The sequence below is a fragment of the Lepidochelys kempii genome, chromosome 6 (genome assembly GCF_965140265.1).
Source record: "Lepidochelys kempii isolate rLepKem1 chromosome 6, rLepKem1.hap2, whole genome shotgun sequence".
NCBI lineage: Eukaryota > Metazoa > Chordata > Testudines > Cheloniidae > Lepidochelys > Lepidochelys kempii.
Window position 1 is genome coordinate 2,914,652 of NC_133261.1, and position 13,129 is coordinate 2,927,780.

The 13,129-nt window shown below is 45.9% G+C and overlaps 1 protein-coding gene across 1 annotated transcript; it reads left to right on the forward strand.

Annotated features, from left to right (window-relative positions):
* Positions 1-16: 16 nt before the first annotated feature.
* Positions 17-10,465, forward strand: LOC140913718 (olfactory receptor-like protein OLF2). Its single transcript, XM_073350521.1, has 2 exons — positions 17-31; positions 9,524-10,465. Exons 1-2 carry the CDS (start codon positions 17-19, stop codon positions 10,463-10,465), a joined length of 957 nt encoding a protein of 318 aa, XP_073206622.1.
* The last annotated feature ends 2,664 nt before the right edge of the window (positions 10,466-13,129 follow it).

Here is a 13,129-nt window from a genome sequence, read left to right on the forward strand (position 1 = left end):
ATTATGCACCGCTACGATGAAAATAATAAAAGTATCATAAAAATGAAAATAAAGTAGAAACATTTCAAAACAAAAAGTTGTCATTTTTTTCTGAAATTAAATGTTCTGATGTCTTTTCATGGGAATTTTCACTGAAAGAGATATTATTTCATGAAAAAAAATCATTTAAATTGATATGACATTGTGGGACTGGAAACTTTTAAGAACAATTTTCCTACCAGCCCCACTGTCAACCTTTTGGATGCACATGAGCATGTTATGTACTCCGTGGCCTTGCTAAAATATACCAAAACCAGACAGAGCACTTATGGAACAATGGGCCAAATGCTTGAATCCTAGTCAAGTGCAGCTGTGTTCCAGCATTGTCAGAACAAATCATGGCAAAAGATGGAATCTCCATCTTTTAGTTTTACAATCTAGCAGAGCTTTAAAATCCTGGAGGTTGCAGGTTCCTTTAAGAATTTCCTTTGATTGTAGGTAACTTAGTAACTTTTGAAGTAGGACTCGGGTTTGATGATAACTTTTTTTTTTTTTTATAATCTTGTTCTTATCCCAGATAAACACCAACAGAGGGATGCCATGGTAACATCCGGAGATACTTAGCGTAGGTCCAGTGGGCATAATTAAAACTTCTTTGGGGAAAAAGAAAAGTTCTGTAATGACGTAAGTTGAAAATTAAATTTTACTTTTACACAGACTTAATTACTTAGCTACAAGGTGAGAATATGCCATGCACAATAACAATTAGGGGAATCTCCAGACACTGAAGTAAACTTGGAACAAAAGAATTACAGACACTGGTTTGCTTCACTCACATTAGCCCAGCTCCCATGCCTGGTCTAATAGTTAAAACAAAGCAAAAATAAAAAATGGATTGATGAATATATCTACAACCAAAGCAAGAACTTTGGGTCACTCTGATCTATTGAGTTCTGTTGTTTGTTTTGTGTGGTTTCAACACTGGTGTGTTCATGAAAGTGTTTGCAAACCCCAAACTTTTCACAGCTATTATTGCAAATTCTTCTGAAAATTGGTCCCAGAAAGAGCACTTTCCCCCCTTTCATTATTCTCCAGGTGAAAAATGTCATCCCTTCAAGTGGGGAGTAGGAAGTATATTATATGGCTTGGGTGTCTTGTCTCACAAAAGAACAAATAGGAAAGTCTAAATAGTCAAGATGAGCAGCTTGTGAACAAACCATACATTAACATCATTAGGCCCAACTACTGTCCAAATACTTAGAAATACCAAATTCATTCAAAGGAAATGAGGTTCATTTGACAAATGATTTGTTAAGCAAAAACGGAGTCTAATTCCCAGTGAATACTGTTTTAAAGGAATAGTTTGGCTTTGCCGTGTGCCCGCTCTGAGAGAAGTGTCAGAGTCTTGGTTTTGTGTCATTACAGCTAGGCTAACATCACAGGTCTCTCACTATGGATCAGTGCAGGACTGGTTCCATCGGCCGGTAAGTGAGGGTGTGGGTGTTTATCCCACAGATCTTGCACAGGTGAACAAAGGGCAGCCACTTGCGAAATCTCTGTGGCCTTTGATCCAGGTCCCAGTGAAATCAGTGGGAACCTTTCACTGGCTTTCACCCTAGGAACACAGCACCACTGGTAGTGCTAGACTTCCCAAAGTTTCTGGGTTCCTCTTCCACACCAGTGGGGGTCCCACACTGAACATGGGGTGGAATACAAGCGGCATCCTGGAATGTAAGCAGCAGTGGCCATGTCACCAGGCATTTCCTCCCAACTCTAATCATCTAGTGCAGCCAGGGTATCTTTGAGAACTAATACTGGGTGAAATCTCATTGCCCCAGTTTTGTCACAGGCCTGGCCCTGTGTCACAGTTGTCACAATATCATCTGGAGCAGAAATCCAAAGGTTCAGTCCTGTATACCAAGGATTAACACAAAAACACTGAAATCCACAAGGTGATTTTCCATTGATTTTGTTGGACACTGGGTCAGGTCTTAACTGAAGACACTAATGGCTGTTCACGCACAATGGATATTGGCCTTTGAAGAATCATTCTAGACAGGACCTCTGTGATTAGTACCAATTTAGGTCAAGTCTTTATGTCTCTCTAACAATAGAGACCTCACCAGAAGAACTATAAGGGTCATAATGTAGCCTAGATCATACTCTCCCAACCAAGCCATGAACAGAGATTTGGAGCTGTGCTAAAGCAATGCCTCAGCCATCTCTTTCTGGCCTCAGGGAAATGGGAGCAGGAATGAGGGGTGGGGCCAGAGACCTCCCAGTCAATGAGCAAGAAACACAAAGTAGATGGAGAGGTACATCGGCTCCTGTGCTCCAGAAATTTGGGTTGTGATGGAGAAACGAAGGGCAGAGATGGGCTCCCCAATACAGACAATTAGCCCCTCTTCTGCCCCTCACTCTGTTCTTTCAATTTCCCACGTCACTAACAACCCTGATCCATCCATATCTTCAGACATCATAGAAGAAGTCAGGGAACATCTCTGTCCTCCATGTCTGGCCAACACCCTCCTACTATTGCCACATTAAAGAAATCCAGGGAAAATTGTACAACAAAAAATGTTCAAAGGGTCTTAAGTTAGGTGTGACATCCCTATAATGTAGCCTCTAAAGCAGATACAATATCTGTTTTTCGGACTTGTCATTTCATTTTAACTAAGCGGGAGTCTGGTGGCACCTTAAAGACTCGCAGATTTATTTGGGCATAAGCTTTTGTGGGTAAAAAATCCCACTTCTTATGCATCTGAAGAAGTGGGGTTTTTTCTCATGAAAGTGGGGTAAAAAGTGGGGTGAAAAGCAAGATCGAGCCCCAGCTTCACACCCCCATGTGCTTCTTCCTCAGTCACTTGTCCTTCTGTGACCTCTGCTACTCTTCCGCCATCATTCCCAAGATGTTGCTCAGCTTCTTAAGAGAGAACAAGGCCTTTCCTTTGCTGGATGTGTGGCACAGTCTTATGTGTTTGCATGAAGGCTCAGACCAGAACAACAGTACTTCTGCAGGCAAGCAAACAAACCCCACCCGAACAGGATAATACAGCAAGAATTATGTTCAGTTTTACATTTTTCCCACTAGGTGGCGATAGCACCTTCTACCCTGCTAATACTTTGCAGTATTGCTGTAGACCTTGTTATTCCTAGGGGGGATTGCAGCTGATCTGAAATCACGCCATACACTGCCCGGCGTGGCGACCAAGACTGTAAAGAGTGCCGAGTGCCTTAAATTGTTGGGGTGCTCAGCTTGAGACAGCTTGACGAGGATCCTGGGAACTACAGGCCAGTCAGCCCCACCTCAGTCCCTGGAAAATCATGGAGCAGGTCCTCAAGGAATCAATTCTGAAGCACTTAGAGGAGAGGAAAGTGATCAGGAACAGTCAGCATGGATTCACCAAGGGCAAGTCATGCCTGACTAATCTAATTGCCTTCTATGACGAGGTAACTGGCTCTGTGGATGAAGGGAATGCAGTGGACATGTTGTTCCTAGACTTTAGCAAAGCTTTTGACACAGTCTCCCACAGTATTCTTGCCAGCAAGTTCAAGAAGTATGGGCTGGATGAATGGACTATAAGGTGGATAGAAAGCTGGCTAGATTGTCAGGCTCAACGGGTAGTGATCAATGGCTCCATGTCTAGTTGGCAGCCGATATCAAGTGGAGTGCCCCAAGGGTCGGTCCTGGGGCCGGTTTTGTTCAATATCTTCATAAAAGATCTGGAGAATGGTGTGGATTGCACCCTCAGCAAGTTTGCAGATGACACTAAACTGGGAGGAGAGGGAGATATCCTGGAGGGTAGGGATAGGATCCAGAGGGATCTAGACAAATTGGAGGATTGGGCCAAAAGAAATCTGATGAGGTTCAACAAGGACAAATGCAGAGTCCTGCACTTAGGATAGAAGAATCCAATCCACCACTACAGACTAGGGACCGAAAAGCTCAGTAGCAGTTCTGCAGAAAAGGACCCAGAGGTTACAGTGGATGAGAAGCTGGATATGAGTCAACGGTGTGCCCTTGTTGCTAAGAAGGCCAATGGCATTTTGGGATGTATAAGTAGGGGCATTGCCAGCAGATCGAGGGACGTGATCGTTCCCCTCTATTCGACATTGGTGAGGCCTCATCTGCAGTACTGTGTCCAGTTTTGGGCCCCACACTACAAGAAGGATGTGGAAAAACTGGAAAGAGTCCAGCAGAGGGCAACAAAAATGATTAGGGGACTGGAACACATGAGTTATGAGGAGAGGCTGAGGGAACTGGGGATGTTTAGTCTGCAGAAGAGAAGAATGAGGGGGAATTTGAAAGCTGCTTTCAACTCCCTGAAAGGGGGTTCCAAAGAGGATGGTTCTAGACTGTTCTCAGTGGTAGCAGATGACAGAAGAAGGAGTAATGGTCTCAAGTTGCAGTGGGGGAGATTTAGGTTGGATATTAGGAAAAACTTTTTCACTAGGAGGGTGGTGAAGCACTGGAATGCGTTACCTAGGGAGGTGGTGGAATCTCCTTCCTTCGAAGTTTTTAAGGTCAGGCTTGAGAAAGCCCTGGCTGGATGATTTAATTGGGGATCAGTCCTGCTTTGAGCAGGGGGTTGGACTAGATGACGTCCTGAGGTCCCTTCCAACCCTGATATTCTATGATTTTATGATTCTGTGACAAAAGGGCTGGTTTTCAGAACATGCTTGACCACTCTCCCAGGCACTGTGAGGGCATCTCATGTTCCATACCCCAAAAGGGAGACATCCAAATGATCTAATTTGAAAATCGTTACCAGAGTGTTTAATTACACAATATGCAGTGGAAACCCTTGGGCATCTCAGACTTGATTTGCAGCAGCAGTGTAGATGTGCCCAGTCTCATTAGAGCGTGCATTGCATCTGACATGTAGTAAATTTCCTAGTGCAGATAAGATACACGAGTCAAGCTTTCTCAGGCAGACCCCACTGTACAGCCTCATTCGGATATCCCTTATCCTGCTCTAGGTCAGGAGCAACTCCTGTGAAGTCAAAGGGGTAACAAGGGATGCAATGAGAGGTTAGACAAACACCTGTCAAGATGGACCTCTCCCTCCACTCTCATGTTCTTCTTCCTGTGTCACCATTGTGAGTGAGGTCCCAATCAGCTAACTGGACCTGGATGCGCTTTTTACCACTGTGCTCTGTGGCAGGCTTCCACATAGCAAGCCCCCTAGTCCAGCCTAGCAAAGAGCTGCAATTCTTTGGTGGCATTGATTCATCACTTACATCCACTGCTCATAGATGGTTTTATGACTGGCTGGTGATTTTCTACTTACTCCCCATTGTAGCTCGCTAAGGACCCAATGCTGCAAGCAGACATGCTTAATTTGAAGCTCATGCTGATGACTCCAGGGTTTTCTTTAGGCTAGACAATAGGTAGTGATCATTCCTGGCTATGGGAGGTCCTTCAGGGAGTTCACAATGCAATTAGGCAGCTCTAGTATTTTGGATATCAATCAAAGATTCATAACTAGAACTGGTGTGAGAACTGCTAAGCTGGGTGTGTGCAGGCGTAGGTTGATTAACACCTGGAGCAGAGATTCCCCCATGATGCATTGCTTCCTGCTGTTCTGGTCCCAGAGCTCAGTGCGGTTCTTGCCTTGGAATCTCTGTTCTGCATTCCGTGTGCTAATGGAAATGCCTCCCTGTCCCATCTTTGATGCAGATGAGGCCTGGTGGAGTTGCCTTAATCCTGTCCCCCTTGTCAGGAGGGGTTTAGGTGTGTCTCCCACTGCCTTTTATTGCTTTCTGTAAGTCTTTCTTCTGATCAGTTTTGGTTCAAGCAGAGGCTGGTGGGAGGGAGTGTCCCTCATGAGACAGACAGGCTGGATACTGCACCCTGGTTCCCCAAGAACACAGAGCTGATTGGTATCGGGCAGGGCCATTGTTTAATGCTATTTTTTCTTACATCTGCTAAATTAATAGGGCTTTAGCCAGGCACCTTGGTGGCCTCCAATCCTGGGGCCGGCCTATGGCTCAGTTCAGTCCTCCCATGACAACTTAGGGCAGCCTCGGAGCTGCAGTGAGTCACAGTGGATCGACAGCCCCTCAACAGCTGGGGATCCCTAGTGGTGCTATCGCCACCTAGAGGGAAAGATGTAAAACGGAATAGAATTCTTGCTCTTTGCCAGAATAATGAATATCATCCCATGAGGGCGGGTTGGTTTGTGTATTTAAATACTATTGTTTTGGGATGAGGCTGTAGTGTGCTGGGCAAAGCTCAACAGAGCACAAGGCCACTCTGTCCACACCCCCTTTTCTCTGGCCCCACCCCTAAACTGGCAACCGGCTAGAGCGAATGGTGTAGATATGGCTACCCCTACTCTATGTTACCCAGCAACTCACCCATGGCAGGGGACTTCTCAACTTGGTGACTAGGTTGGCTTTGTGCCCCCTTCGTGCTGCCAGCTTGGTGCATGGGGGGTGGAAAGGGGGGAAGGATTTGGATCATCCTGGAAAATCATATGAAGTGCAAGGTAACATCCCACAGTGGAAAGGAGGGTGTCTGTCCTTCTGAGAGTACAAGAGACAGAGCTTTCCCCAATTCCACCCTCACCCCACATCTCACATTCATAAGTGGTTGAGGGACTTATTTCTCTTTCCACCATGAGACATTCATTCACCATAAAAGGACTTCTCTGAAGACATGCTGCACCATTAGCAAATTCAGACTGAAAATAAGGCACCCATTTTAAGAGTGAAGGTAATTAAACACTGGAACAATTTACCAAGGGTCACGGTGGATTCTCCTTCAAGGACGATTTTTAAATCAAGCTTGGTGGTTTTTCTAAAAAAAATCAGCTCTCGGAATGATTTGGGGGCAGTTCTCTGGCCTATGTTGTACAGGTAGTCAGACTAGATGATGACAAAGGTCCCATCTGCCCTGAAAATCTATGAATCTAGGTTCTGACAGAGCCTTGCCCTCCTGTGTGACATCACTAGAAGGCAGGGGATCATCCTAGAATCATAGAATATTAAGGTTGGAAGAAACCTCAGGAGGTCATCTAGTCTAATCCCCTACTCAAAGCGGGACCAACACCAACTAAATCAAGAATGCACATTCTGTCTTCCTTAGCTTGACCAGGGACAGGGGGCTGCTGCAAGGACATTCTCCATGGGAGTGATTGTTCAGTAAAGGCCCATCTGTACTACAGAAATAAGCAAGTTGTGCGCTCTGCAGGAAGAGAGTTCAACTTTGCCATGCTCTTGAGCTGATGGTGTTGTAACTGAGTCTTGTCACAAGACTAAAGCTCTTGACTTATGAGGAGAGGCTGAGAGAACTGGGGTTATTTAGTCTGCAGAAGAGAAGAATGAGCGGGGATTTGATAGCAGCCTTCAATTACCTGAAGGGGGTTCCAAAGAGGATGGAGCTTGGCTGTTCTCAGTGGTGGCAGATAACAGAACAAGAAGCAATGGTCTCAAGTTGCAGTGGGGGAGGTCTAGGCTGGATGTTAGGAAAGTCTATTTGATTAGGAGGGTGGGTAAGCACTGAAATGGGTTCCCTAGGGAGGTGGTGGAATCTCCATCCTTACAGGTTTTTAAGGCCCAGCTTGACAAAGCCCTGACTGGGATGGGATGATTTAGTTGGGGTTGGTCCTGCTTTGAGCAGGGGATTGGACTGGATGACCTCCTGAGGTCTCTTCCAACCCTAATCTGCTATGATTCGAAGACACTTATGTTATTGGACAAGAGAGATTCCCTATGCCAAAGGGCACCGACGCTGATGAGCAAGAGCTACAGGAGGAGGTCGGAGTGGCTGAGAACCAGAGGCAGAGGAGGAGAGGGGGGCAGGATGAAGGAGCTGAGAGGAGAACACTGAAGATGGACAAGTTAGAGAAAGAGAGAGGAGTAGGAAGATGGGAAAGGGGATGAATGGAAGGAGATGCAATTCTAGATTTTAACCTTACAATTTGCCCCGAGTATGGGTCAGTGGGTAGCTGCACCACCCAAGGAGACCAGAAACAATCACAGTTTTTGTCATGCTTAGTGGGGGAGGTTCCTCCCACTCCTTGTCATCTCCCCCACCCGCTTGCTTCCAGAGGGGTCTATTGGGTGAGCAGCCCCTGCCATCTCCATTATGGCCAGAATCCATGATTTGAGCATCATTGAGCAAGGGGTGAGGGGAGAGGCCTTATTTTCCCTTGCTGAGGAAGGACTGTGACAATCTAGCCCTGAGAGAGGGGGCAGGGAGAATGGAAATCATGCGAGGAGAAAGTCGTCATGGAAAGACTTAGGTGAAAGAGACGGGGAGATGTGAAAGGGAGGGGAGAGAAGGGAGAATAAAAAATAAGAATAAAGGAGCTGTTGCTGGTTAATATTATTATTCATCAGGGCGTGTGGGGTCAGCGTGGGATAGCAGACCGATTCCTGGGTATGTTTGCTGTAATTAGAGTCATGGGGTTGGAAGAAGGATGACAACATCATTTTGTAGGACAAGAAGGGATTTGGAGACCCGGACATCTTCCACTGGTGTAACTCCATTGACATCCCATTTTCTCCCTCAATCTCCTTTCCTCCCCACGCCCAGGATATTCATCACACCCACGCCACTTGTCCCCCAGCACACAGTGAAAGCAGCGGAATGAAACATACCCCTAGCTCTGCCCTGGGTAACTGTGCAGACATGGGACCGTTTAATAACAAAAGGAGCAAAGAGTGCAACAGATTAAACCCCAGTGTACGAGTTACTTTGGCCGACCCAGTCGTTTTAATGGTGTGTTGTGCGTCTTGGTGAACCTGATTGCTTCAGGGATCATGTCCCCCAGGTCACCAAGAACAGTGTAAAACCTTCTGAATTCTCCCGAGTAGCAGCTTCTCTTGATGGGGGAAGCAAAGATATATCTCTCTGTCTTCTGCAGGTACATGCATTTGGACTGAATCATGCTTACATACAAATTCAGACACTGAGGTCATCACCTGGGATTGAACCAAGATCTTTGGAAGCCAAAGCATCACGTTCCATGCCTTGTGCTAAAGGAAAAAAACCCTCATCTTTTGGAGAAAGCAGCAGTTTACAGGTGCCGGGGGCATGGGTGGTGTGGTGTGTGCATTATGTTATGACTCTGGGATTTCATAGCAAGTAATGCAAAGCCCATTTTCATTTTCTGAACAGGCTTAATGATCACACTAAGTAACCCAGAACTGAAATGGCAGATCCCACCTTGTATGAATTGGGAAGAGCACCGCTTGGCACAAACTCTCACCCCTTGTTTTCAGCCCAACATTCTCATGCAATAGTCAGAAATCACTGTTTGCTGCTGTGTGTAGGAACAGCCATGCCCATGGGTGGGGCATAGTTAACCCACTGGTTCTTACATTTCTGCTGTGTGTCCATTTTTTCAGATAACTGGAATGATTGGCTCTGAACCTCTGGCTCTGTGGACTAAGGCCTTTTCTTGATTCAGCAGGGGAGTCCCCTAAGAAACTAACCTCCATAATTTCTTCCCTTCCTCTCCTTCTAGGGAGGGGATAGAATTCCTGAGCCACCTGCCTGGCCACGTCACTGCAGCTCCCTGGTCTTGGTTCAGAGGAGATGAAAAAGGGAAATCACTCAACGGTGACCGAGTTCCTTCTCTCAGGACTGACAGATCGCCCGGAGCTTCAGGTCCCTCTCTTTGTGTTGTTCCTAGTGATCTACATTGTCACCTTGGTAGGGAATCTGGGGATGATTGTGTTAATCAACATTGACTCCCATCTCCACACCCCCATGTACTTTTTCCTCGGTCATTTGTCTTTCTCTGATCTCTGCTATTCCTCCATAATTTCCCCTAGGATGCTGCTGAACTTCTTAGCCGAGAGTAAAAGGATTTCGTACAATGCCTGCGCTGTGCAAATGTATCTCTTTAGTACTTTTGGTCATGTAGATTGCCTCCTGCTGGCTGTGATGGCATACGACCGTTATGTGGCCATCTGTAACCCGCTGCTCTATACAGTCACCATGTCCCGATGGCTCTGTCATCAGCTGGTGGCTGGGGTGTATGCCGTGGGCTTGCTGGACTCAGTGGTACACACCGTTTTTACTTTTCGTTTATCATTCTGCAGCTCCAATGCCATCAATCATTTCCTCTGTGATGTTCCTCCGGTATTGTCGCTCTCCTGTTCTGACACACGCGTCAATGAGATTGTGATGTTTGCCTTGATTGGCTGCGTGGTCGTGAGCAGCATTGTGATCATTCTCCTCTCCTACGCATATATCATCATCACCATCCTGCGGATCCGCTCCGCCGAGGGCAGGCGCAAAGCCTTCTCCACCTGCACCTCCCACCTGATGGCCGTGGCCATGTTCCATGGCTCCCTCCTCTTCATGTATTTCCGACCCTCCACCAGTTACTCCCTGGACACTGACAAAATAGCCTCTGTGTTCTACACGGTGGTGATCCCCATGCTGAACCCCTTGATCTACAGCCTGAGGAACAAGGAGGTGAAAGATGCCCACTGGAAAGTGATGCACAAATTGCTCACTTTCTCTTGAGCCTGTTTACTCCATACTGCGTTACTGATTGGGAGGTGGAAGCAGGAGAACTCAGTTCCCGCTCCACTGCAATCTCATTCCTCATCATGCAGGTTATCACTGAGCTTTATTTGGATTGTTTTTTTTTTCTTTTATTGTGTTCCAACAATGTCTGGCAGCCCCAGAAAGGTTCAAGAAGGTTGTGACGCTTTCTGGGGGAATTCACGATTGTGAGTCACCCTGTCTCTCTCATGTATCAGTGAGCAAGCGACTTGCAGGGGCTAAATTATTTTTGTCAGCTCTCGGACTAGCCAGCTTGTTGACCCTCCTCCATCCCCGCCCTCCAACCATTCTCCTCCAAAGCTCAGCCAGCCTTTACTTTGCCTTGCAGGTCACCTCAGTTGCACTCCAACCCTGAAAGCTCCTTGAAACATGTTTCCTGGCAGTATCCAGCCCCTATCCCTGGGCTGTCACCGAAATGACTGAGTCCACTGTCTTCAGAGAGATAGTATACACCCCAGCCTGCTAGATCAGCTGAGGATTCGCGCTTTAATATATTACACTGAGATGAACTGTGAGTCAAACCAAGAATACCTTTACTAAAAATGAGCAGAGGTTTAAGCAAAGATAATAGAAACAGAAAATGGTTCCAAATGAAAGAAAAAGTGCAATGCATTTTCTCCTGACTAAAACTCAACAGGCTGCAATCCTTATCTGAGGGCTTATCTCCACTACTAGGTGGGTCGATGCTGCAGCGATCGATCCACACCAAACGCACTCCCGTAGACTCTGGTACTCCATCAAAACGAGAAGAGTAAGGGGAGTTGACGGGGGAGTTTCTCCCTTCGACCCCCTGGTGTGGACCCTGTGGTAAGTAGATCTAAACTACTTCAACTTGAGTTACGCTGCTAACATAACTCAAATTGTGTAGCTAAGCTTGACTTTTCCCCAGAGCGTAGACCTGCCCTGAGACTGTTTCTCACTTAAAGGCACCTCCTCAGCAGTACCAACCCACACGGCTGGGGATCTGCTGTTCATGGACCTCTTTGTCCCCCTCAGTGATGAAGCACAAAATGTCTTTTCCCCTTCTTCTTATAGTCCCGTATACCTTTGAAATGTATTCTTGTACCTCCAGAGTTCCTCTGCCTTGCTGGTGTGTGGATGCCTTGCTGTCTAGCCGGTTTTCTCACCCTTTTGTTAATGGGCTTTTCCGGTTGACTTCAAATGCAAATATAATTCCCATTGTCTCTGGCCTACCCCGTTCCATTTACATTGGAGACCTAGGCAGACCGATATGTCAAGATGGCTGGCAATGGCTCAAAAGTGTAAATACCAACCCAAGGGCAGCCTGTTAACAACCAGGGCACAAACCCCAAATTGGTTGTGAGATCTAGCCTTAGATTTCACTGACCAATTTGCAAGTGTAAACTCCATGGTCATTACAACAGCCTTAACATGGAATCACAGACAGTCTCTTCGGGTACTTTATCTATCTTGCCACCAATGTAAGGTTACCTCTGTGATTGATGGTTTTTTAGACTGAAGATCTCAGCAATCTTAATATTTCTCTTAGTCCTAAAAGACCACTGGCTTAGCCCAGGTCAATTGCACCTTCGATCTCACACTGAAGACACTTGTAGTTAGTCCTATAAGAAACTATCTAAAGATTTATGAACTAGGAAAAAAGAAATGAGAGTTTTTTACAAGATTACACCTGGTAAACACACACCCAGATGAGTTAATCAGGTTTCAAAAGGTACTAGAAGCGTCTGTAATAAGCAAGCTGCATGTATCTTTCAGGGCGAAACCAGGCTAAATCTTATGCTTTGTAATCTTTGCCCCTCAGAGTCCAAGCAGAAGAAAAGACAGTTCTTCCTTTTTAGGGGTTTTTTATTGATTTATTTTTAATGATTATTCTGCTTCAAGTTGCAAGTGGAGCTGTTGGGAGCAAATCACTTGCACATCTCCTCTTCTGGGGGCGGGAGGGAGCCGTCAATGAAGTCTGTTGTGCTCTGATGTTCCACGGTGGTTTGCGGGTGTTGATGGGTCTCTTGTTGGACAGAAGATAACATCTCCTGTTAGAAACGTGGAGTCCGGTGGTACCTTAAAGACTAACAGATTTATTAAGGCATAAGCTTACCCTAATAAATCTGCAAAAAGAAAAGGAGGACTTGTGGCACCTTAGAGACTAACAAATGTATTGGTCTCTAAGGTGCCACAAGTCCTCCTTTTCTTTGTGCGGATAAAGACTAACACGGCTGCTACTCTGAAACCTAATAAATCTGTTAGTCTTTAAGGTGCTACCGGACTCTTTGTTGTTCTTGTGAATACAGACTAACACGGCTACCCCTCTGATGCATGTTAGAAACTGGTATCTCACACTTGTTCATGCTTTTCTCCTGTCTGGTGATTTCCTGTTACAAGCACTTAAATATAACCTAATAACAGACGTGGGATAGAGGCACTATAAGTGAGATGAATGCTGGCAGAAACTTACAAGCATTTCATAACCTCTAAACTCTAAACACAGTCCTATAATTCTCATGCCTGTTTTAACAAACACATAGGGGAGCCAGACTGTTTCCAGCTTTGTAGTTGTCTTCCTTCAGCTTTAGCATGAGCTGGCATGTGGTCTGTCAGGGTCACAAGGCAAACTGATATTTCTTTGTCTTGGAGAAACTTGTT